Source organism: Chenopodium quinoa, unplaced genomic scaffold (genome assembly GCF_001683475.1).
Source record: "Chenopodium quinoa cultivar QQ74 unplaced genomic scaffold, ASM168347v1, whole genome shotgun sequence".
NCBI classification, from domain to species: domain Eukaryota; kingdom Viridiplantae; phylum Streptophyta; class Magnoliopsida; order Caryophyllales; family Amaranthaceae; genus Chenopodium; species Chenopodium quinoa.
This window is the reverse complement of record NW_018742616.1, coordinates 3,973,744-3,996,232: the sequence shown is the minus strand read 5'-3', so window position 1 is coordinate 3,996,232 and position 22,489 is coordinate 3,973,744. Positions and strand designations below refer to the sequence as shown.

At 32.9% G+C, this 22,489-nt stretch overlaps 2 protein-coding genes across 4 annotated transcripts; both read left to right on the top strand.

Moving 5' to 3' along the window:
• The first annotated feature begins 2,315 nt into the window (after positions 1-2,315).
• LOC110721682 lies at positions 2,316-7,165 on the top strand. Of its 3 annotated transcripts, XM_021900880.1 has the most exons (6): positions 2,316-2,449; positions 2,813-2,867; positions 4,717-4,791; positions 4,867-5,145; positions 5,507-5,826; positions 6,492-7,165. In XM_021900880.1, the coding sequence occupies exons 5-6, from the start codon at positions 5,704-5,706 to the stop codon at positions 6,987-6,989; spliced, it is 621 nt and encodes a 206-aa protein (XP_021756572.1). In that variant the 5' UTR covers positions 2,316-2,449; positions 2,813-2,867; positions 4,717-4,791; positions 4,867-5,145; positions 5,507-5,703; the 3' UTR covers positions 6,990-7,165. The 3 variants fall into 3 exon arrangements, with proteins under 3 accessions (XP_021756572.1, XP_021756575.1, XP_021756573.1); XM_021900883.1 differs by lacking the exons at positions 4,717-4,791; positions 4,867-5,145; XM_021900881.1 differs by lacking the exons at positions 2,316-2,449; positions 2,813-2,867 and having other exon boundaries at positions 2,885-4,791; positions 4,867-5,826.
• An 8,058-nt stretch (positions 7,166-15,223) lies between these two features.
• Positions 15,224-21,373, top strand: LOC110721681 (pentatricopeptide repeat-containing protein At1g20230-like). Its single transcript, XM_021900879.1, is given in 2 exon segments — positions 15,224-16,383; positions 16,385-21,373. Coding segments are annotated over 2 exon segments (2,298 nt in total). The 5' UTR covers positions 15,224-15,318; the 3' UTR covers positions 17,618-21,373.
• The last annotated feature ends 1,116 nt before the right edge of the window (positions 21,374-22,489 follow it).

Sequence of the window (22,489 nt, the reverse complement as noted above, 5' to 3'; positions counted from 1 at the left end):
GGTGGTGGTGGTGGCGCAAGAAAGAAAAGAAAAGAAAAAGAGAAGAGAAAATTAAAGAGAGAGATTAAGAGAGAATTAGAGAATTTGATGTGAGTGTTTAGCCATGAATCAATGGGTATTTATAGGCTAGCTCATGCATGGATTATGGTAAAAGAATGTAGGAAGAATTGTGGTAAAAAGAATTAAGGAAATTACTTGGAGAAGAGTGTTAAAGAAATATGGAAAGTTTGAGATTAAGGTGATTAAGAATAATAAAATTAAGGAAAGTACGTTGTCATGAAAAATAATATGGCAAAGGAGGTTTACTTGGGGAATACTCAAGGATGAAATAAGGTAGGGAAATAAGATGATCAAATATTTAGGTGATGGGAAATAAAAATAAGCAAAATAATAATTTTTTGTGGAAGATAATTAAAAATACAAATTACCAAAATAATTCCCCCAAAAATCAACCAAGAGGGCCGAAAATATTGAGCGTCGATAGCTCAAATTTTCGGACCTCCTTAGTGTATTTTAGGAAATTATTTGCTAGATTTAAGGATTAAAAATAATTGTATGAATAATATTTATTGTATAAAATAATTAATTAAGCGAATACCAATTATTCACTTAATAAATTAATTAAGAAAATCAGATTTTCCACACTAGAAAAATCCGAAATTATTATCCATTTAATAGGAATTTTCGGACCTCCTATTTAAATAATAAAATATAGTTTTTGCTTAATTAAAATATCCGAAATATATAAATAATCCGGTTTTTAAAATAAAATAAATGGATAATAAATCTTATTCAAAATCGAAAAATAATAATTAAGTTTTAAAATACTTTTGGCGCCAAAATTCTAATATCATTTTGGCACCAACATTCAAATAGAAAAATAAATTACTAAAATACCCTTTATAGAAAATAATTATTAATTAATTTGTTAGAAAATACGTTTCAAAAATACGGGGTATTACAGCCAGCCCTCCAGCAATTCAAAGGCAAATTAGGAAACTTGACCTATAAAGGAACAATTCTTAAAATCTAAGCATGAAAATCACATTTATCATTCCAAGCTTTAATAATTACTAGCTTACCAAAGAACATATGGGACCAGAACATAAGATAGCATTCATGTCCTCAGCAGATCTCAAATTAATGACAAAATAGCCATCATCATGCCAAAATGTATCTGGTTTAGCTATATTACTACAATGTTCAAAAATGAATCTATGAATATCAACAATAGTTGGTGAATATCCTACAACATAGAAGACACGAGCATTACCCCATTTTTTGTTACCTTCCATCAATTAGCAGCACTCAAGTTAGAAATTGATTTACCATCTCTGATTTGGGGTACAACAAAAGACAGAGTAGCCCATTTTGCATTCAACTTCCCTTTGAATAGACTCAACCATTCTTCACTTCGAGCTTCCTAAGCCTTACTAGCATCTTCAGGCCCTTAGAACCACCATCGTTACTAGGAACAGAGCTAGCAGACCAGGTGCTTACTCTAAGCAGAAATTAATTCAATAGAGCAATAGCAAATAAAACCCTAGTTACTATTCCATTGAAAATCCCAGGATTCTAAGTAATCGGATCTCTATGAATGCTTTATTTCAAGAATCCTAAGAGGAGAATTATTATATTAAATAATTTGGAATTTATCCAATTCTTATGTTATCGATGAAAGGATAATTATCTGGGGCATCCATTTACAATGACAACATCAAAATTGTAGGTATAAATATTTGCGAATATCAAGTAGTGGCGAAGCATTAATTATAAGTGGGTTCAAAACAATTAAAATTAAAGCTTAATTCAAATGTAAAGAAAAATTTATTCATGTGAAATATCATTAAGAAAAACATATAAATACACTTTCATAATGACTTTCATAACTAAAACGGGTACTATATTAGATATAAAACTAATAAACAATGGATGTGATGAACTATTATATGTTACATAAAAATTACATGAAAATTATTCATGGATTAACAAATGATGTAAAACTATATGTATATTATGCTACACATATTTGACACATTTATTAAATGGATAGATTATCCTATATTTGCATATTATCTTTTCCATATTAAATAATTTAATATTAAATCATTATTTTCTTATCATTAAAATGTTTATAACAAAAGTTTTAAAAAATTAATGACCCATTGTTTTGAAGCTCATACTAATAATTAATTGTTACGTACATGGTGAGACTCTTGGCAAAAAGTTAAAACACCAAGGCCTTGTTTGGTTGGGCTGAAAACCTTTTCCAGGAAAACTATTTTCCTTATTTTACATTGTTTGGTTTGGCCGGATATGAAAAGGAAAATTTGGGCTGAAAAGCTATTTTCCTTTATACAAGAAAACGTTTTCCCCCAAAATAGAAGGGAAGCTGTGTTTTCCACTCTCCTTCCATCTTTCCCCTTCTCCTCCTACGCTGCAAACTCAGGTATCTTCCTCATTCAATCTCTTGCTGCAATTTGGTATTATTCTCTCTCTTCTTGACTTGATTATTAATCTAGGGTTTAATTTGGTTTGAAATTCGATTATTTTAGGGTATTTTTTTGTACATGTTTTGATTATTTTAGGGTATTTTTGCATAAAATTTGTTAATTCAATTCGAAATTACTTTTCTGATGTGATTAAATTTTCTAAAGATGATTATAATTTGGGAATATGTTATTAGATGCATTCTACTCACTGCAAATTTTATTCTCATTCATATATTTTACATGTTTTTATCATGCCCACAAAGTGTTTGATAAATTGCGTCACCTAAAATTTGTTTTATTTTGTTGAATTTATTTTGAAGATTGTAAGCTAATATGATGTCGGATCAAGGGGTATCATCTCAAAATTCACTTCAGGTATAATACATCTCTAATGGTCTAATTTTATTTGCTTCATTATATTGATAATTTTCTGGTCTTGGAAATTTTGTTGTGGTTTGGTTTAGCTTAGTCTGATTTGCTATGTTCTATAGTATATTTGTTCAATTTGGTGTTCAGTTTAGAGAAAAATTGGCACACTCGTATAATGGATGATTGTTGAGCTTTTTATTGTTGTTTGAGTATCATTTTCACTTATCTAATAATAAAATTGCATATTGTAAAGCATTCCTTTTTGCCTACTGTTGCGGGTATATCCAATGTTATGGGGAGGTAATAGGTTTGTATTGTGGTATTTCAGACTTTAAGCTCACTTGTCATTATGATCAGAATCACCTTTTTATGAACATATTTCATAATGGATTCATTGGATCAAAAGCTCTTTTGGCATCAATCTAACCTCCCACACCATGGCTATTTCTAATGATTGTTTGTTTATTAATTGTTATTTGCAAGATATGAGTATGTCAACCTTGCTTTCCAAACCAAAGCCAGGTGGCAGTTACTAGGAAATTTGTTTAATATATGACTAATGTAATTGCTTTTATTGTTTTATTACTTTGACTACAATGGTACTGTACTAGTGTATAACTGGTTCATCTTATTACTTTGTAACCCATCAGACATCATCAGGATAGGTAATTCCTGCTCCAGCAAGAGCAATGTCACCTTTACAGTGTTTAGTAGTGGATAAGTGAGCTTAAGCATAATTGCTGCTTATGAGTATCCAAATGAGTGGCCAATACAGATGAAAAACATAGAAAACTGATGATATCTTACAGCTTTGATGCTCCTTATAAATCACAATGTCATGCTCCCTAAACTTAACACCAATATCGTGATAATTTTATTTCTGCTCTCAAGCCCTGTAGCGTCTCTAAATTAAGTCATTGTCTGGACTTGGTCAAACTTTGATTATGTGTTAATTGAGTGTTAATTGAGGCAGACTTGGTCAAACTTGATTTGCTGAACTGTTAATTCATTAATTTTTCTGTGTTTGCTAGCTGTTTGAATGAAGTTTACTCGATTTTCGAGCTTTGATACTTTGGTTACTAGTCTACATTATGTAATATGTAATGGTTCTGTTTTTGAGGGATTGTGTCCATAACTTGTATGCAAATGCTATATAATTTTGTTGTATATTTTATGGCTTATTATATAATTTGTTGTATATGTTATTGTAGATGACCCATGAAATGAAAGGCATGATTCTTGGTTCTGTGGCAGCCATAATTGCTTATGTTCTTGCTCTTGTTGAAGAGTTTAGGTTTAGGAATAAAAGGCCTAGAATAATTAGGCAACCTTATGTGAATAGAGATAGTTTGAGGGAGGCCAATATCAATAGTATTTTATATTGTGGTGACACTCATTGTCTAGGACAAATTCGTATGAGGCCTGCTGCATTTTATAGCTTATCTAATATTCTAGTCGAAAGAGGACTTTTGCAGGAAAGTGTTCGAATGAGTGTTAAGGAGCAAGTAATTATATTTTTACACTTTGGGACATAATGTAAGGTTTCGTGTAATTGGGGGAAGATTTTTTCTGTCAACATGGACCGTACACTACTATTTTCATATTGTGCTGCAAGCTATCCTTCAATTCTATCTAGAGGTTGTGAAACCACCAACAACTTCAATTCAGCCAGAAATTCAAAACAACCCTAGGTTCTTTCCATGGTGTGAGGATTTCATAGGGGCTATAGATGGAACACATGTGCGTGCCTCTGTTCCCATTGAGATACAAGATAGATTTTGTGGTAGAAAAGGTGGAATAACACAAAACGTGCTAGCTGCTGTTGATTTTGATGCCAAGTGTACTTATGTTCTAGGTAGCTGGGAGGGTTCTGCACATGATTCAAAGGTCCTTAACGATGCGCTAAGTAGGGGGTTCAAAATTCCAGAAGGTATTTGTCTCTTTTTTGGTAGTTGCAAACTGAAGATAAATTGATTATAATTTGCATTTTTATTTTTGTGTGCAGGGAAGTATTATCTAGCAGATGCGGGTTTTGGTAGTCACAAAGGTCTTATGCCTCCATACAGGAAAACCCGTCATCACTTGAAAGAATATACAAAAAATCCTCCAGAAAATGAACAGGAGTTATTCAACCTTCAACACTCTTCAATTAGAATGGTTGTAGAGAGAGCGTTTGGAATTCTAAAGGCGAGGTTTCCTGTCTTGGATGCTGAGCCTTTTTGGTCATTTAAAACCCAGGTTGATGTGGTTTTAGCATGTTGTGTGATACACAACTTCCTTAGGGGTATGGATCCTAATGACCCAATAACTAGAAGAGTAGACTTGGAGATAGAATCACTAGATACAAGAACATTGCTTACTAGAAGGGAAATGCGAGAAGAAACATAAATTAGTGTGTTAAAAAAAGAAATGTCGTAGCATCATCCATGTGGACTGCATACAAGTAGCCTCGAACAACCTAAAGTCTTTTGATTTCCTTATGTTGTAATGGGTTACACTAATGATTTGAACTAGAAATTGCAAAGATGTTTATATTCTCCTTAATTACATGAACTTTTATTTTTGGTGATTGCATCTGAAATTATGAGATTTCTTGATAATTCATGTGGTTTGCATATGAGAAGCATGTGTATCTACCATTGTAGGTGAAGAATGAAGAAAAAAAAGGGTATTTTTGTTGGTCAAAACAAATGTCCAAGGAGTTGCTGGTATTTCTTACAGAAGAAGTGAGAAAGGGAAATAGGCCAAATAACACTTTCAGAACAAGCTCTTTTGTTGCTGCTGCAAAAAAAAATCAGAAAAATTTAGAACTTCCTGCACGGCTGACCATGTTGAGAACCACATGAGGACAGTGAGAGCTAATTGGGGAATCATATCGAAAGTTCATGGTAACTCTGGATTTGGGTGGAATGACACTGTGAAGATGGTAACAACATCTCCTAATGCTTACAATAATTATATTCAGGTATCATTCTAGCTTAATTTTATGTGTTTTGATCTCTAGTACTCTCCTTATTCTTAAATATTAGTTTGAATAGGATTAAGAATTACAAAAAGCTCACTGGTAGTAAATTGGTAGATTAATTAGCCTCTCAGTAATGAGTCTATAAAATAGGTCAGTAAATAGGGCATTATTTCCTCTTTTTATGTTTGCAGAAAATTGTTGAATCTATTTTAGCAGCTGTAATTGTTTTATTTGGTATAGCTTCTTTTTGGGTGCTTTGATTTTTTATTTTTTTTATATAATTTATATATAGAGTGGCTTGTTGTGAAATACTCATTAGGTGTTGTCATCTCTGTGTAGCAAGTTTTATCCATAATGAGTATGTTGTCATATGGAAAATTGGATATGTTATGGATAAGAATAAATGAAATTAAAAGATTGATGTACTTCTGATCATCTGCATGGGAATACATGGTAAATGATTTTCTTGGTTTTGCTTACCTTTTGCATGAGGGTAGTGAATGTTAAACAACAGTCAAATGTTTGTATTGGTGTCTAACTTTGAAGTTTAAGTATTTCATTGATATACTTTTGCATAAGGGCAGTGAATGTTACATACAGCAGTCATGTTTCATCTCAAGTATGCTTCAAGTATTTCTCTAATATTTTTCTCCTTTTGTATACAGGAAAATCCTTCTCATGAGAAATATTTCAACCAAAAAATTGACATGTATGAAGAAATAGCAATCGTGGCTAGTAAAGACATGGCTCGTGGAGACTTTTATAAGAGTTTTGCTGATATTGAACTTAGCAATGAGAATGGACAAGGGCAGCCTACAAGTATGACAGAAAATGGGCCATCGAAATCAGATAGTGCCACTTCTTCAAAGCCAAGACAACATCGTAAGAGGACTCGAGGTGAAGATGACACTTGTGACTTGCAACAAATATCTAATCAACTAGGAGAAGTGGTTAGTGCCCTGAAGAAATTCTCAAACAACCAACTTGATATGGAAAAACTTTATGAAGAGATAATGAAGATGGATGATTTTGAAGAAGTTGTTCGTGATGCCGCATTTGACCACTTGGTTGAGCGGGAGATGCTTGCCACATCTTTTTTGACAAAGAGCAAACCTCTTCGAAGAGTTTGGATCCAAAACTTTATAAATTCGCTTAATCGTTAAAAATTAGAATGAGTATGTTTTTATTGTTTGTCTACAACTACTTACTACAAATGTCTACTACTATGAGTACGTAGAAAGTAAAGTATTCTGTAATGTCTTGGTATTTGAGTTGTTGCTGCTACTTTGTAATAGTCTACAACATTTTATCTTACTTATATGATTTAATTATGCTAGTTTTTACCCTTTTATTTCTAAATTGCATTTATATTTACAAAAACAAATTCAAAGTTAGCTTAGAAAAAAAGCATTATTATTATTAGTAGTAGTATGGTATGAGAAAGAACTGATAATATCTTCCTTGAAAATATAGGAAAGACAAAGAATAAAAAAATAAAGAAGATGTTGATTTTCTATTGAACGAAACGACAGATAATGCTTAAAAAGGAAAATCAGTTTACATATAACCAAACAAGGGAAAATGTGTAGGAAATTACATTTTCTAATGAAAAAGGTTTTTCGTGGAAAATCATTTTCCATCGAAAACATTTTACACCCAACCAAACAAGGTCCAAGTGTCGATATCTTGTGGCCTAGCTAAATGTTAAAACACTTGGCTAAAAATTTAGCTTTATATATTAGGTTATATAATCTATCATTTAAAACATAATTTAAATTAGATATTAGCAATTCACAATGTCCCCCACTTATGGGATTAAGGCTTTGATTGATTGATTGATTGATTGATTGATTAGCAATTCACAATGTTCAATTACTTATAACCAAAATACTACAATCATGTACGGGAGTATAAGAATAATACACAATATATGACTAAAATAATTGAATTTTTCATACTCTTTTTTATTTTTATTTCTTTATTTATTTTTTAAGGCACAATATAATCTTGATATATTAATACTATTAAGCTATAAATGTATGTTAAAGCTTTTATTTGACGATAATTTTCATACTATTGGATTTACATATAAATCTTTTAAACGTTTTTTGAAAGTTTTTAATTAATCATTTGTGATGGAAGCCTATAAGAAGTACTTTTTTAACCGGATCAAATATTCATTCTACAATAGTAAATATGAACTTTTTTAATGGTGATTACATGCATTTATAGCTAAAATCAAACAAGCATCGCATGCATAAAATGCTAGTCTAATATATACTACGGACTTTTTTTGGATCATAATTTAGGGACAAATGAGTCACATGGGTATTACATTTAGGGGATAGAGATTTGAACTTGTACTATGACTTATTGCACACATTATTGTTGTTTTTTATACTGGTGATATACTCTTTACATAATTGTAATAGTTGATCAGATGAATGATTGATTACAAGTATGACAAATCTAAGTCTAAGTTAATCAGATGAGTGATTGTTTACAAGTTTGACAAATCTAATTCTATTTGAAAGTTTTTAACTGTAATTTCTTTTTAGCACAAGAACGAAGATATTATTCTGTGGACACATAGACTACTGCAAAGAAAGAATAACACACAATAGAACAAAAGCTAAAACATGAAAGACAGTACAAATAGACCAACTCATCATAATACAAAGTACAAGACAAACACTATGTTACACCAAAATATACTAGTTGTTATAAAATAGGGAGAAATATAAGAGAGATTGATAGAGAATATATCACTGTATTTCTATTCCATATAATGGGATATATATATATATATATATATATATATATATATATATATACAATATAATTAGGGTTTTCTTAAATAAAAATATAAACCCTAGTTCCATCTAGAATATTCTGGAATGATACAAGGAGTATAATGGGTATCCACACAATATTTCATAACACTCCCCCTTGGATGTCCATTATCGAAGACTGTGCCTCGTTAAAACCTTATTAGGAAAAACCCTGTGGGATAAAAACCTAATGAAGGAAAAAGAGTACAACATTCTTCGCAATATGTAGAGATGCTGCCTCATTAAAAACCTTACCAGGAAAACCCAACGTGGGACAAAACCATGGTCAAGGGAAAAAGAGTGCATCGCGTATTTTCTCCCCCTGATGAATACATAACTTGAGATCTTCTAGTGTCGCAGCAATGAATCCAATATGTTGGATATCTTCTAATAAGATGGTAAAATATCATTTGTTGATCTTCGATCCTCCTAAATTGAAATTGCATCTTCAAGTCTTCATGTGGACATGTAAAGTGTCTTCATTTCACCATATATGTGTTTATCTCTAATATCACCATTCCAAATCTCTATTTAATAGTTGATTAAAAAAGTTAAACTTATGCGGTTATGACTTCTTCTGGAAGTCGTTAGTAATAAATATTGGTGATCATTATTTGATTTAACATTCATTAATGATAATTTGATGACAAAACTTAATATTATTAATGTCATTCTTCAATATCATATGAATTATAATATAACATATGTAATTATGTACGCTAATCATGGTTCTTCTGGACCATGAGAAAACATTCTCGCGCATAAGTATTCCATTGATATTATTTAGATGTTTCATGATTGACATGATAGCTCTCTTATAAATACAAATAGTAAATCTTACTAACTCTCATATGCTCAAACTTCAGGCTGAGATGTCAATAATGTAGTCACATAGACTTTTCAAGAGTTTGATAATAATTGCAATATTCAAGACATAAAATTTTTTAGGGTTGGGCATTTAATACGTCATATATAAGTTCTTCAGGAACTCCTTTTACATGATTCATAACATGTTATTAAATAAGTGTCATCAATAATTTCATTACAATTATAAGCCCATTGGAATATAAACATCTCTTTCTAATTTTTCATCAAAGTTGTAAATATGTCTTACTATATTTTGAAAGAACATTCACATACACCACAACCATTGTAAGAAATTAATCTATGCAATATGATATATATAAAACATGATAACATATTAAACAAATTATATAATGAGTAATGCATCTAACTTCCTACATATGCAATAAACCATTAACCTATGACTCACGTACACATGAATATAACACTCAAAATGATGTAAGACACTGTACAACGTGGATTTAAAAATCCATATTTCATTGGACTTCGGGTCCATGATAAACTTATATCATTATCATCATGTCGACATCAAAATGTACATATATTTCTGATCCCTTACTTATTAGTCCATTCCATTATGCATATGCATATTATTCATCGGTTCCATTATGTACCGGTATCATAAAATTCCTTTAACTTACATTCCGCATGCTATTTTACTATGATATCTTAATACATTTCTCATTGGTACCATCATAACTTTTCTAACATCATAGGCCATCTATTATAATAATTCAGATATCTATACCACTTTAGGATATTTCATACACTATGGTATTTATATACTATTACACTATTAGTGTCAACTGCACTATCTTGCCAAATATCATATCTATTAAACATATCTTTATTTTGGAACCGATCATATACAACCTACACTTCAGGTGTAGTGATTCAAGTACAATTGGCAAGATTTTATCTCAATGTATACACATAATTAATATGACCAAAATGTATCTTCAACGCTATGCAACATGAGTCATAACTGAATACAAATCAAATCATAAATGTGCAACATATCTTGATAATATAGATACAAAAATTGGAATATATATAACTTTTCAAACTACCATTATAGGGATCATAAATATTATTTATTTATTTTTTATTTTCCCAACTTTTGCTATTTTTTCTCCCCCTAAGTTGGTAAAATATCTCTTTTATAGGGGCGTCTAATTCTATACCAACTTAGTATATAAGTTTGCATTAAAATTCATTTCATTGGGAGGATCACAATCAAAATTTATCTCTTCTGGAGAACAATTTCGATGAAGAATCATTTATTCATTAACTTTATATTTCATGTGTTTTTATTATTAAATTTTCAATAATAATATTTTCTCTTCTGGAGATCAATGTCAATGGGGAGACATATGTTGTGCAGTTGTACGTTTTTCTTTCTTCTCCTATTTCATATGTGCTGACATATAATAGCCCCAATCAAAAGAATTGTTATACAAGCATAAATCACTTGCTCGTAATTCTAGTAGGTGATGATCTTCTGGATCTTTAAAGACTTAAATATTTTATTTGGTGAGCTTCTAATCACTTGATAGTTGACAATAATATATAAGTTATTTTGGTGAACTTCTGGTCAGCCATTACTCTTTTATCAGCCATTACTCCTTTATATAAAAAAAAATCAAAACATATTAAATCTTGAAATTTTCATCAATACAAATTATTATAACTCACAATCCAAATATACCTCAATCTCAATGTTACTCTTTCCATTCAATTCATTTTATATATTTAAAATTGAGAAAGCGTCAGCACATTATCAAATGAAACTTCAGGTTTCCATTACGGGTAATTATTATTAAATCCGGATGACCTAATTTAATTATCACATCCAATCACTTCTCTAAATTTGAACTCTGGTCAGTTTTCAACACTAGTGATCACTTTATCAAACTTACTATATGCATGGCCATGAATGTGATATTAGAGCACCAACATGTGTTCCTTTATACAATTGGCAAGACAATCAATTAATATTTTATCCAATAATTACTCATACTCTACTGGAGTTTAAACTTGTTATTTCATACTCTTCTGGAGTTTTTTTTATATATAATCATGAAACATATAAACTTTACTAAAAGCGATTTCTTCTAGAAATGTAATGATATTTACCACTTCCTCAAATTTGTCATTGTCAATAATGACTCCTTTCCTTTTCAAAGATACTTAATTATCTTTAGAACCTATTGATTTATCACGCTTCAGGCATGTTATAGGTTCATCAACAATTGATGTTGTACTCTTAGGACATCAATTTTAAATTAGAGCATTTACAACTAGTATATGATAAATGTCATTTGTTTATATCCATCTTCAGGATTGTATCATTTCAAAATATTTAATTAACATGTGGCCACTTCTAGTTGATATTTAAGTTATTGTATGTATTAAACTGACCATATATATTTTATTATTTATATGCAAGGATTACATACAATCTCCCCCTAATCCTTGCATATGGGGGTATGGAATGAATCAATCCAATAACCTTTAAAATCCTTGCAACTTTTAAGCCATAAATTCTTTTGGCAATGTCATGTATCAAGTAACGTGTTTCTTTTAGCAAAAACATGCTTATATAAAATTATACTTATAGAACACTTATCATGTACCTCATGCCCAATTACATTTATCTTAAAAAAAAAAAAACAAAACCTGGCCTCTTATATTTATGGGCATAATAAAACGTTGATTATGTATATTTTCTCACAATGTCATGTTTAATTACTTGAACTCATAACACACTTTTTGCTATATACAATACAAAATAATGCAGTAATACAATAAGATATAATGAATTGAAAAGTTGTATCCTAGCGGTTTAGCACTTTAAAGCAATATATATGTTATGTACTTGAAACAAAATTGCCCTTGGCTAATCAATAAAATATAAACAACCTTAATCATAAAACCAAGTATGATGTATAAGAAAGGTAATTGATCAAACAAATATAGAATTGCTTTCATGATTGTAATGGAGTGCCTACTACATACTATACTCACTAAAGCCAAGTGATCAAGTGGGATTCAAGGTCAAACAATTGTCAGATACAATAAACAATCAACTTAATGCTTTGTTTGAAAGAAATTCACATGATAAATCTCAAATCTATTATAATTATAGAAAATAATAATTTGGCATTACTATTGAATCCGTAATTATATTGTTGGACATTTGGACGTACCTTTACTAGTGCAGAAGATATAATTTGCAAATTGATCACTTCAAAAAAACCAGTTCCATATGTGCAAGTCATATGTAATTATGACTCTTATAAAGATATATTTGATAATACCTTTTATTTCTTGAGTATATACTACCAAAAAAATTAATATGATATAATAACTTGATATAATTAATTAATGTCTAGACTCCTCGAGATATTGTTACTTGATTTATCTTATAATCCATTACAAATACAACTGTTATTTAGTGAAACAAAAGTGTATACATATATATAATTCAAATAAATGATAATACTGATAAGGTTATTACTATTCAAGCCATAGACTGTTGCTTAACGATTATCTTATTAATATTGTTAACTGTTAAGCAGTATATCAATCTTGTATAGCTCCAAAGATAAGAATTCTAATTCCTAGCCTTTTGTTGAAACTGATTACATATCTACTGATTCCATGGCAAATTACCAAAACAAAAGTGAAGGCCTATATTCAATTAATATTATAAGCATGTAGAGAGTAATTACTGCTTGACAACCGTATCAAAATTAAAACATATTCAACAAATGAAATTCATAAAACATTGAATTAACCAGTTTGATCAATACCCCACTTGCTTGAACAATATCAATCTCCAACAAAATATAAGACCCACTAATCCACTTAATTACTTGGACATTATTAATTTGCGTCATAATATAGTGTAGTCATAGACCTCATAGTGGTACATCCTAATTTGAATCATTGGTAGCTAATGAACCCAAATACTCATACTCTTTACATAAAGCAATTTGATAATGAATTAATATAAATAGTATATAATGTATGTGTACCTTTATTACTATTCACACATCAAAAACCACCAAAATTCTTAAAATTTAAGGTAGTAAAATATCATGAGACATTATGTGAACCAACAATTATGTAACCACATACACCTGAACTTAGGATATGTAACGTTACAACACAAAACAAAGAGATAATGCGAGTTCAATAATGGAATATGGACACGAAACTTATAAACGGAACCTAAATACCAAAGCAAGAACATATAACGCATCAAATAGAAAGCCCAAATCTCCCCATCTAAATCTAGTTACCAATGAACACAAATTAATTAAACTATTAAACTAATAGAACAAATTCAATATATTTATTCAGGTGAATGAATCAATCGAATAATCCTAAAAATTAACAACATCATATAGCTCCTTCAATGAGATCTCTCATCATTCAATTACCAAAAATAAAAATCGAACAACTCAATTAGATACCAAAATACAGAACAAATAACCATATTCATCATTTCACGAAAAAATAAAATACGAAAAAAAATTGAAGAGATCATACCCATGAGAGAAGTATCGAGAAGACTGCGAGTAAACAAAACCTGATGAGTAGGATTAATAGTACCAGGCTCAATTTCACGTTGTTGAAAAGTGAGAATGCTTGAGATGCTGGTAACGAGCAAAACAAGAATGGTGCCGCCAAAAGTGGTGATGACAACAAGTCAGCTTTCGCAATGGAGTTCTTTAATTCGGATCTAAATTAAACAATTTGCGTAGAGCTTTGGTGCTGATAACGTGTTATAAAATAGGGAGAAATATAAGAGAGATTGATAGAGAATATATCACTGTATTTCTATTCCATATAATGGGATATATATATATATACAATATAATTAGGGTTTTCTTAAATAAAAATATAAACCCTAGTTCCATCTAGAATATTCTGGAATGATACAAGGAGTATAATGGGTATCCACACAATATTTCATAACACTAGCACAGATAAAAGAAACATTGAGCTAACTACTAGCTGTTGACAAGCAACATGTCATGCTTATAAGCTTTCAAAGCACAACGAGAAATAGCAAAGAGAGGTTTATGACCGAGTGTCATCTTTTATTCTTTATTACTCACATTAAATTTGTTGAGGATAGCCCTTGCCCTGGACCGGTCCAACACGCCCACGAGGGCCATTAGGCTCATGTCGTGCATGGGCCATGGTGTTGTAATTTCAATCCCTGCCTGACACAGCCTATCAATATCATTTTGGGATGTGGGCAGCGCCTGTGAAGCTCGGTCCGACCCAGAGTCATCTTGTATCCGTGGCCCTCATGCAGTTATGCTATTCCATCTTACTACATCTGTTTTAGACCTGATCAAATCAAGTCTGACTCGCTGACCTGACCCAAAAAAACCTGGGTTTGGAAAGAATTGGCCCGTCAAACCCGATTTTCCAAAAATAGAACAGGTTTGGGTAGCCCGAAATATCCAGTTTTAGTTAAAAATTAGGCCTAAAGTCCGCTAATTTTGGCACAATATAATTGGTTTAGGCACGAGCCGCACGACTTCTCCGGCCTAAAGTTTGGCCCGGCCCAAAAGGGCTATTTTAGACAAGGCCCGGCCCATTCTACTACCCGGTTCCCAAAACCTATAAAGTTCATCCTTTGCTGATCTTGATCTGCATAATTGTGTTACATACGTATTCAACTCACACCTCAAACTACTGAGAGTACTGACTTATTTTTTACTCAGATTATCAAATGACTCTCAATTAAACATAAAATTCTAAGCATTATCTTCAAATGATCACCAAAATTCAAAGTAAAATTGTCATGTCAAACCCAGTTTTTCGATTGAGCAGATCAACCTTGACAATCCCCACCATTCTCAACTTAGCAACCTTTTCACCTGCTCGAACTCGTCAACTCCATGCCCACATTATCAAATCTGGTCTTCTCATCGACAATTCTCTCTCCTCAAAGCTACTATCTCTGTACTCAAATCACCGATGTTTCGCCGAAGCTTCCATTTTTCTTGACTCAATTGACGAACCCAGTTCTTCATCTTTCTCTGTTATCATCAATGCTTTGTCAAAATTCAATCTTTTTTATAATGTTGTTGATTTGTTTAGGAAAATGTTGTCTAAAGGTGTGTGTCTTGATAGTTATCTTCTGCCTGCTGTGGCAAAGACGTGTGCTGGGCTTTCGGCTTTCGAGCTTGGCAGGCAGGTTCATGGACTTGCACAAGTATCTGGGTGTACATTGGATGTTGTTGTGCAGTCTTCTTTAGTTCATATGTATGTGAAATGTGGTCGGTTGATTATTGCACGGAAGGTGCTCGACGAAATTCCTGAACCAGATGTTGTCACTTTTAGTGCTATGATTGCTGGTTATGCTCGAAATGGCGATGTGGGTATGGCGAAAAGACTTTTTGGTGATATGGGAAAGTTGGGGTTGGAGCCTAATTTGGTGTCTTGGAATGGTTTGATAGCAGGGTTTAATCAAAGTGGAAGGCATTTGGAAGCTATTCATGTGTTTCTTGATATGCATTTAAGAGGTTGTCAGCCGGATGGAAGTAGTTTTTCTAGTGTTTTAGCTGCAATAGCGGACTTGGAGGTTTTGAATGTGGGGATTCAAGTTCATGGTTATGTGATCAAGAGGGGTTTTGCTTGTGATAAATGGGTTGTTAGTTCCCTTGTTGATATGTATGGTAAGTATGCTTGTGTTTCAGAGATGAAACAAGTGTTTGATGAGATGGGCTGTATGGAGATAGGCTCGTGCAATGCCTTAGTTTCTGCACTTGCTCGGAACGGTCTTGTCAATGATGCACTTGCAATGTTTAGCCGAATGAGAGAACACAAGATGGACTTTAAATGTTGTTTCTTGGACGTCAATGATTGGTTGTTGTTCCCAAAATGGTAAAGATGTTGAGGCTTTGGAGCTTTTCACAGAGATGCAGCTTGCTGGTGTGAAGCCCAACGCCGTCACCATCCCTTGCTTGTTACCTGCCTGTGGCAATATAGCAGCATTAATGCATGGGAAAGCAGCACATTGCTTCTCTATCCGGAGGCAAATAACAAATGATGTTTTTGTTGGCAGTGCCCTCATAGACATGTATGCAAAGTGTGGCAAAATTAGGGATTCTCAGCTATGTTTTGATGCAATGCCCACCAGAAACACTGTAAGCTGGAATGCAGTAATTGGTGGATATGCTATGCATGGAAAATACAAGGAAGCCTTGGAGATGTTCGATTTGATGCTCAAGAGTGGACAAAAACTTAACTTTATAACATTTACTTATTTGCTATCTGCTTGTAACCAGAAAGGCCTTGTCGATGAGGGCTGGCATTATTTTATTAGCATGCAAAAAGAGCATGGTGTTGAAGCTAAAATGGAGCATTATGCTTGCATGGTGAGCCTCCTAAGTCGTGTGGGAAAGCTTGAAGAAGCTTATTCATTGATTAAAGAAATGCCTTTTAAGCCAGATGCTTGTGTTTGGGGAGCTCTGCTGAGTTCTTGTAGAACCTACAAAAACTTGCAGCTAGGTGAAATAGCCGCCGAGAGGCTTTTTAAATTGGAACCTAGGAATCCTGGTAACTATGTCCTTCTGTCAAACATTTATGCTTCAAAAGGCATGTGGGGTGATGTTGACAGGGTAAGGGATTTGATGAAGGATATGGGTTTAAAGAAAAACCCTGGATGCAGTTGGATTGAGATAAAGAACAAAGTCCACATGCTTCTAGCAGGGGATAGAACACATTCCCAGATGTCCCAAATCATTCATAAGATGGAAGCACTAGGCAAAGAGATGAAGAAGGCAGGTTTGGATCCTAAAATTGATTATGTGCTACAAGATGTAGAAGAGCAGGACAAAGAGCAGATGTTGTGTGGACATAGTGAGAAGTTGGCTGTAGCTTTTGGACTCCTAAATACGCCTGCAGGATTTCCTCTTCGTGTAATCAAGAACCTTAGAATCTGTGGTGATTGCCATGCGGTTATAAAATTTATTTCCAGCATTGAAAGGCGAGAATTTTTTGTTAGAGACACTAATCGATTTCATCATTTTAAAGACGGAGAATGTTCTTGTGGGGATCATTGGTGATTGACACAGTCGTAATTGGGACAATATAACACTTACATGAGGATATTAAGAGGCACCTATCCTCACTTTAGCATCACAACTGTGTTCTACTCACCTCACAACATATATTGTCAAAAGGTGACTGCTTGATAAAAAAAAAAAAAAAAAAGACACCACAGTATGCCTTTGTAGTTTGTACATATGCACAGGCATTTGGTTGTATAAGAGTACAAGTATGACGGGCAAGATATATCTTTTCATACTTCTATACAGTTCTGGTTTTATTGCAGATGCTTATTAGAATTTTGTTAGCTTTGCTATGAATTTGAAAATTTTAGGAGTTGTCAGTTTGAGTTAGGGGTTGGTCTAATTTCTAATTTGTTAAATATTTCAAGTACCAAGTTTTGATACTGTTGCCACCAGATTGATGGCATAAGGAAATCAGATATAGATTATCAAAATTGTAGACAGTTTGTTCATTATTGTATAATGATTCAGCTGTAATTTTCCATAGTATAAGTTATTAATTGGATCATCTTTTCTTCTATTTGTTTGATGCAGAAGTACCACCTGTCTCTTTATTGAATAATCAGCAGGGTTTAGAACCTGGAATTGCTGTGTTCAGTCCTTTACATCTGGGAGTTACTCCTTTGGTATTGTTGTATCTCTCTTCTTTCTTCTTCTCTCTCTGAATTTACATTGTTATCACTATTTCTCTCTGGTTTGATGTTTACGTCTTATTGTTTTTTATGCTTTTGTGTTTGGATTGGTGTCCAGTTTCAAACCCCTTTTTCTTGTTTGCACTGTTTATGCTCCTAATATATGATTTTTTAAGGGAATTTGTCTTTGTTAACGATGCTTTTAGTCAGGATACTGCTGTGTCTTCTATTAAGAAGATTATTCTAGGTGGGTGTTTATCGACCACTTGACTAATCTATTGGTATCATATATATTGAGCTTAAGAGTGGTACATATCTATTGTCATGTTCTGTAGGGTGATTATTGACCACCTTTGAGCGAATGTTTTTTGGGCTAAACTCTTTATGGCTTACAGGGGGCTTCATGGAGAAAAAAAAATATACATGGAGATAAAAAAAATATATATATATATAATCCTCTTATCTTTTTAATTATTACTCTTTGTTCTTCATCACATAACCTTAGCTAGCATATTCTTAACAAAACATCTGTCAGAATGAAATTCGATGCAGATGTTGTCTTTGGTAAACAAAGACACACTCAACAAATATTTTGTTATATTTTACACTTGCAGGACACTATTCAATGTACAAGAATTCATAACAATAAAGTAAGAGTTACCAATATGAAAAATTGGAAGGGCCAATCTATTATTCACTACTGGTACATTATCATCTCCATTATACTTGGAATGTGTGGATAAATTTGTAACATTAGCAGTGAGATGACTTGATGCACCTGAATCCACATTTGAACTTGGATCTGAAACTGTGCTTGGGGTTGGCTGAGTTTTTAGAGGCCTTTTCAGAAGTGTAGGCAATCTAGGCATGATTAAAGCCGTTGTAACACTCAAGCAGAGTGTTCCGGTTTACTGTGATTCTGACAGGTGATGTTTGGTTTGTTGAAGGTTAATTTTGTTGTATACTTGTATTACCACCGTTTGACCACTGTATTTTGTTTGCCTATGTTTGAGTTACTGCGGCCATCAGATAATTGATCTTCCCAAAACTGTACTTTATGGCTGGTAACCTTTGCCACAATCAGGTTTCTGGATAGTTCAATTCTCTCTTCTTCTTGCAAAAGCATTTTAAGAAGTTCAACTGCGACTGATTTAAGCGCAGTATTTATAGATGTTCTAAAGGAGCATAGTCTGTATGACTGTATCAATGCATCCAGACCATGTAAATTATGAAAGGCGAGAAAATTTTTGTCAGAGACACTAATTGATCTCATCATTTCAAAGACAGGGAGTATTCATGTATCAAGTTTTGCTACTGTTAGTTTGTTACCTCAAGAATAATGGTGCAACTGCACAAGGAATCACGTTTAGATAATTAAAATTGCAGAAAACTTGTTTGTTATTGATAATGATCTAGTTTCAACTTTTCATATTGTAGGTTATTTAAAGAATCACTGTTTTTTCTTTTTGTTTGTTGCAGAAGTATCGGCTTTTTCATATTATTCAGTCTTTGAATCTGAGAGCTCCTCCTATGGTATAACTGTTTCTCTCTTCTTTCTATTTTTATCAATATATCTTTTTGGTTCGGTGTTCATATTTTTGTCCTCCGTTGTTGCTGCATGGTAAATCATACTTTTAGTCTGGTTCTCTGCATTGTCTTGATGTCTTCTATATACGTTGATTATTTTGGAAGGTGATTTATTGATCACTTTTAAGTGAGTGTTTATGAGCTGAACTCCTTATGGCTTACTGCGACTTATTAGATATATATATATATTAGAACTTCACTTATCCTCAGCTTTATTTTTCTGTTCTTTATCACATAACCTTGCCCTACATACTCTTTAACAAAACATATATCAGAATGAAATTCCATATAGGCATTATTGTCTTTGGTGAATTGGGACACATCAACAAATTTGTTGTAATACTTGGCACATGTTGGACATTTTTTTACGTAAAGGATTCCCATGTCAATTAAAAGAGGAAATACCAATATTAGAAATGGAAAGAGCCATACCATTGCTCATTGTTAATAATTTCAACTATACTCAGAATGAATGGATAAATTGGTAATATCAGCATTGAGAAGATTTGATGCACCTGAATCCACGTACCAACTTGGATCTGCAACAGGGATTGGATTAGCTACCGTGTCTGGGATTTTGGAGGCCGTTTAGATGTGAAGGCATGATTAAGGCGGGTGTAACACTCGAGCAGAGTGTTCCGATTAACTGTGATTCAAACAGGCGATGCCGTTGGTTTGTGAAGGTTGGTTTTGTTGTATTAACGCCATTTTGAACAGTATTTTTTATGCCTTTGTTTGAATTTCCGTGACCATTGGAAGATTGATTTGATGATTTCCCTGAAATTGCACATTATGGCTGGCAACATTTGCCACAATCTGAATATCTGGATAGTTTATAGTTCTATCTTCGTGCAAAAGCATACCAAGAAGTTTATCAACTGTGATTGGTTCCAAGTATTGATATATGTGCTGATTGCTGAAAGGAGCATAGTCTGCATCCAGACCATGTAAAATATAGTTAACAAAATCATCTTCTGGATTTTGAATGACAGTGAGAGTATCTGCCAATGCTTTCTTCTTCCCAACATATTATAGCATTGACAGAGCCTTCTGGAGTGGTTTGCAAAGTCCACCGCATGACATACCCTTCAAGGTCAGATGCTCGACATGCTTCAAGACCGGGCAGTACAATAGTGCGCCATTATAGATTATCTTTCCTTCCCAAATCAATTGAAAGGTTAAGAAAAGAAGCTAAAGAGACCGCTGTTATTGATGGTGAAATTGCCATGAAGCCCATGATTGTTTTTAGGACGTGAGTTGCAACGGCTCTGGTATCATTAAACAATGAGTGAGGGTGTAAAGTTTAGCACACCCCACACCAGAAATGTAGCTTCTAGTTATATGTTGTAAAACACATTAGTTACAATGATGAAACTCTACAGCTAGGATTAGAAGAGATTGAAGCCTATCCTAAATAGTTACAACAAATTGTACTACATTACCAGACACCGTGGCCAGCGCAGGTGCTAGGTTGTAGTCAGATAAATGGTCTTTTAAACAGTTGCAATGGCCGGTAAAGGTCTTTGTTTGATCTTCAAATCAGAAGATGGGCACTAATTTTTTTACTATTGCACTTAAATAATGCTCTCTTAAATCCAGTAAAACTCCATATTCGCACTTTTACAGGATTTTCACCAAGGGTCAGAAGATATGTTTTACTTCAGATTTGTGACAGAAAATAATTATTTCCAAACAGATTTTTATTTTGTGTGATAGTTCTTATTACGCTTCACCTTGTTGGTTGTGGTTACTTCTATTGGAGCAACATTTATTGACTGCAAAGCAAGTAATTAGAGCCGTTCCACAGATGATCAAGCTAATGCAAGTTGTTCTTATGGTAAATAAGATACTTTTTTCTCTAAAACAGGTTTCTGCAGGTGGAACAGTTTCATATTGGTATAGAAGAACCTTATACTTTAAACCATATTACATATATCACCACTGTTTCGAGTGGAGAAAAACCTTCTTCACAAGAACCTTTGCCGAATTCTGGTATCAAGACGATGACATATACTGTATTGTGTATCGACATCGTTCCCTACTTGCCAAGATGCATATCCTCTCATTATCATCACTTTAAAGTCTCTCTTTATTTATCTAAATATCCCGTCAAAAGGTTAGTTCATTCAGTTGGTTTATAACTTGCTAAATATCTGGTTGTGCAAATTGTGCTAGTTTTGCTTACCAAGTTGATGTCAGTTTGGTTGTCCTTGCTAAAATTTCATACTTATCTGCATCACCTGGCTCAGTTACTCCAAGAGGGCAGCCTTAAAACTTGTCTTTTTTTGGCGTCCACTTGAGCTAAATGTTTGTAGGTAAAAGGTTATTTCCGTTCATAGTACAATTTTGTCTTTAGTATTCAAGTGGCACTGTGGCAGAGTAGTGACTATATTATCCAGTCAGTACATGATATGACGGGGAATTCCACCTTTACTTTAACTTTTCCTGTTAGATACGGAGTACTCGAACATGCTTTGTTACTGTAGTTTCGTGTGAATATTGTTTCTATATTATCCGACTATTTAACTAGTTACGAAGTACTTTTATTTATTGTTAAAATGTAGTATCGATGCATAATTAGTTGTTAGTTTTGAATAACATTGCAACAATAATCATGGGGTAAATCACGTTTATTTTGGGACAAAGG

What these genes read in the sequence shown, in the direction of transcription:
- LOC110721682 (XM_021900883.1), top strand. Translation starts at nt 5,704, where the DNA reads ATGAGGACAGTGAGAGCTAATTGGGGAATCATATCGAAAGTTCATGGT. An exon ending in CTTACAATAATTATATTCAG is followed by an intron (nt 5,827 to 6,491) that starts GTATCATTCTAG and finishes TTTTGTATACAG; the next exon opens with GAAAATCCTTCTCATGAGAA.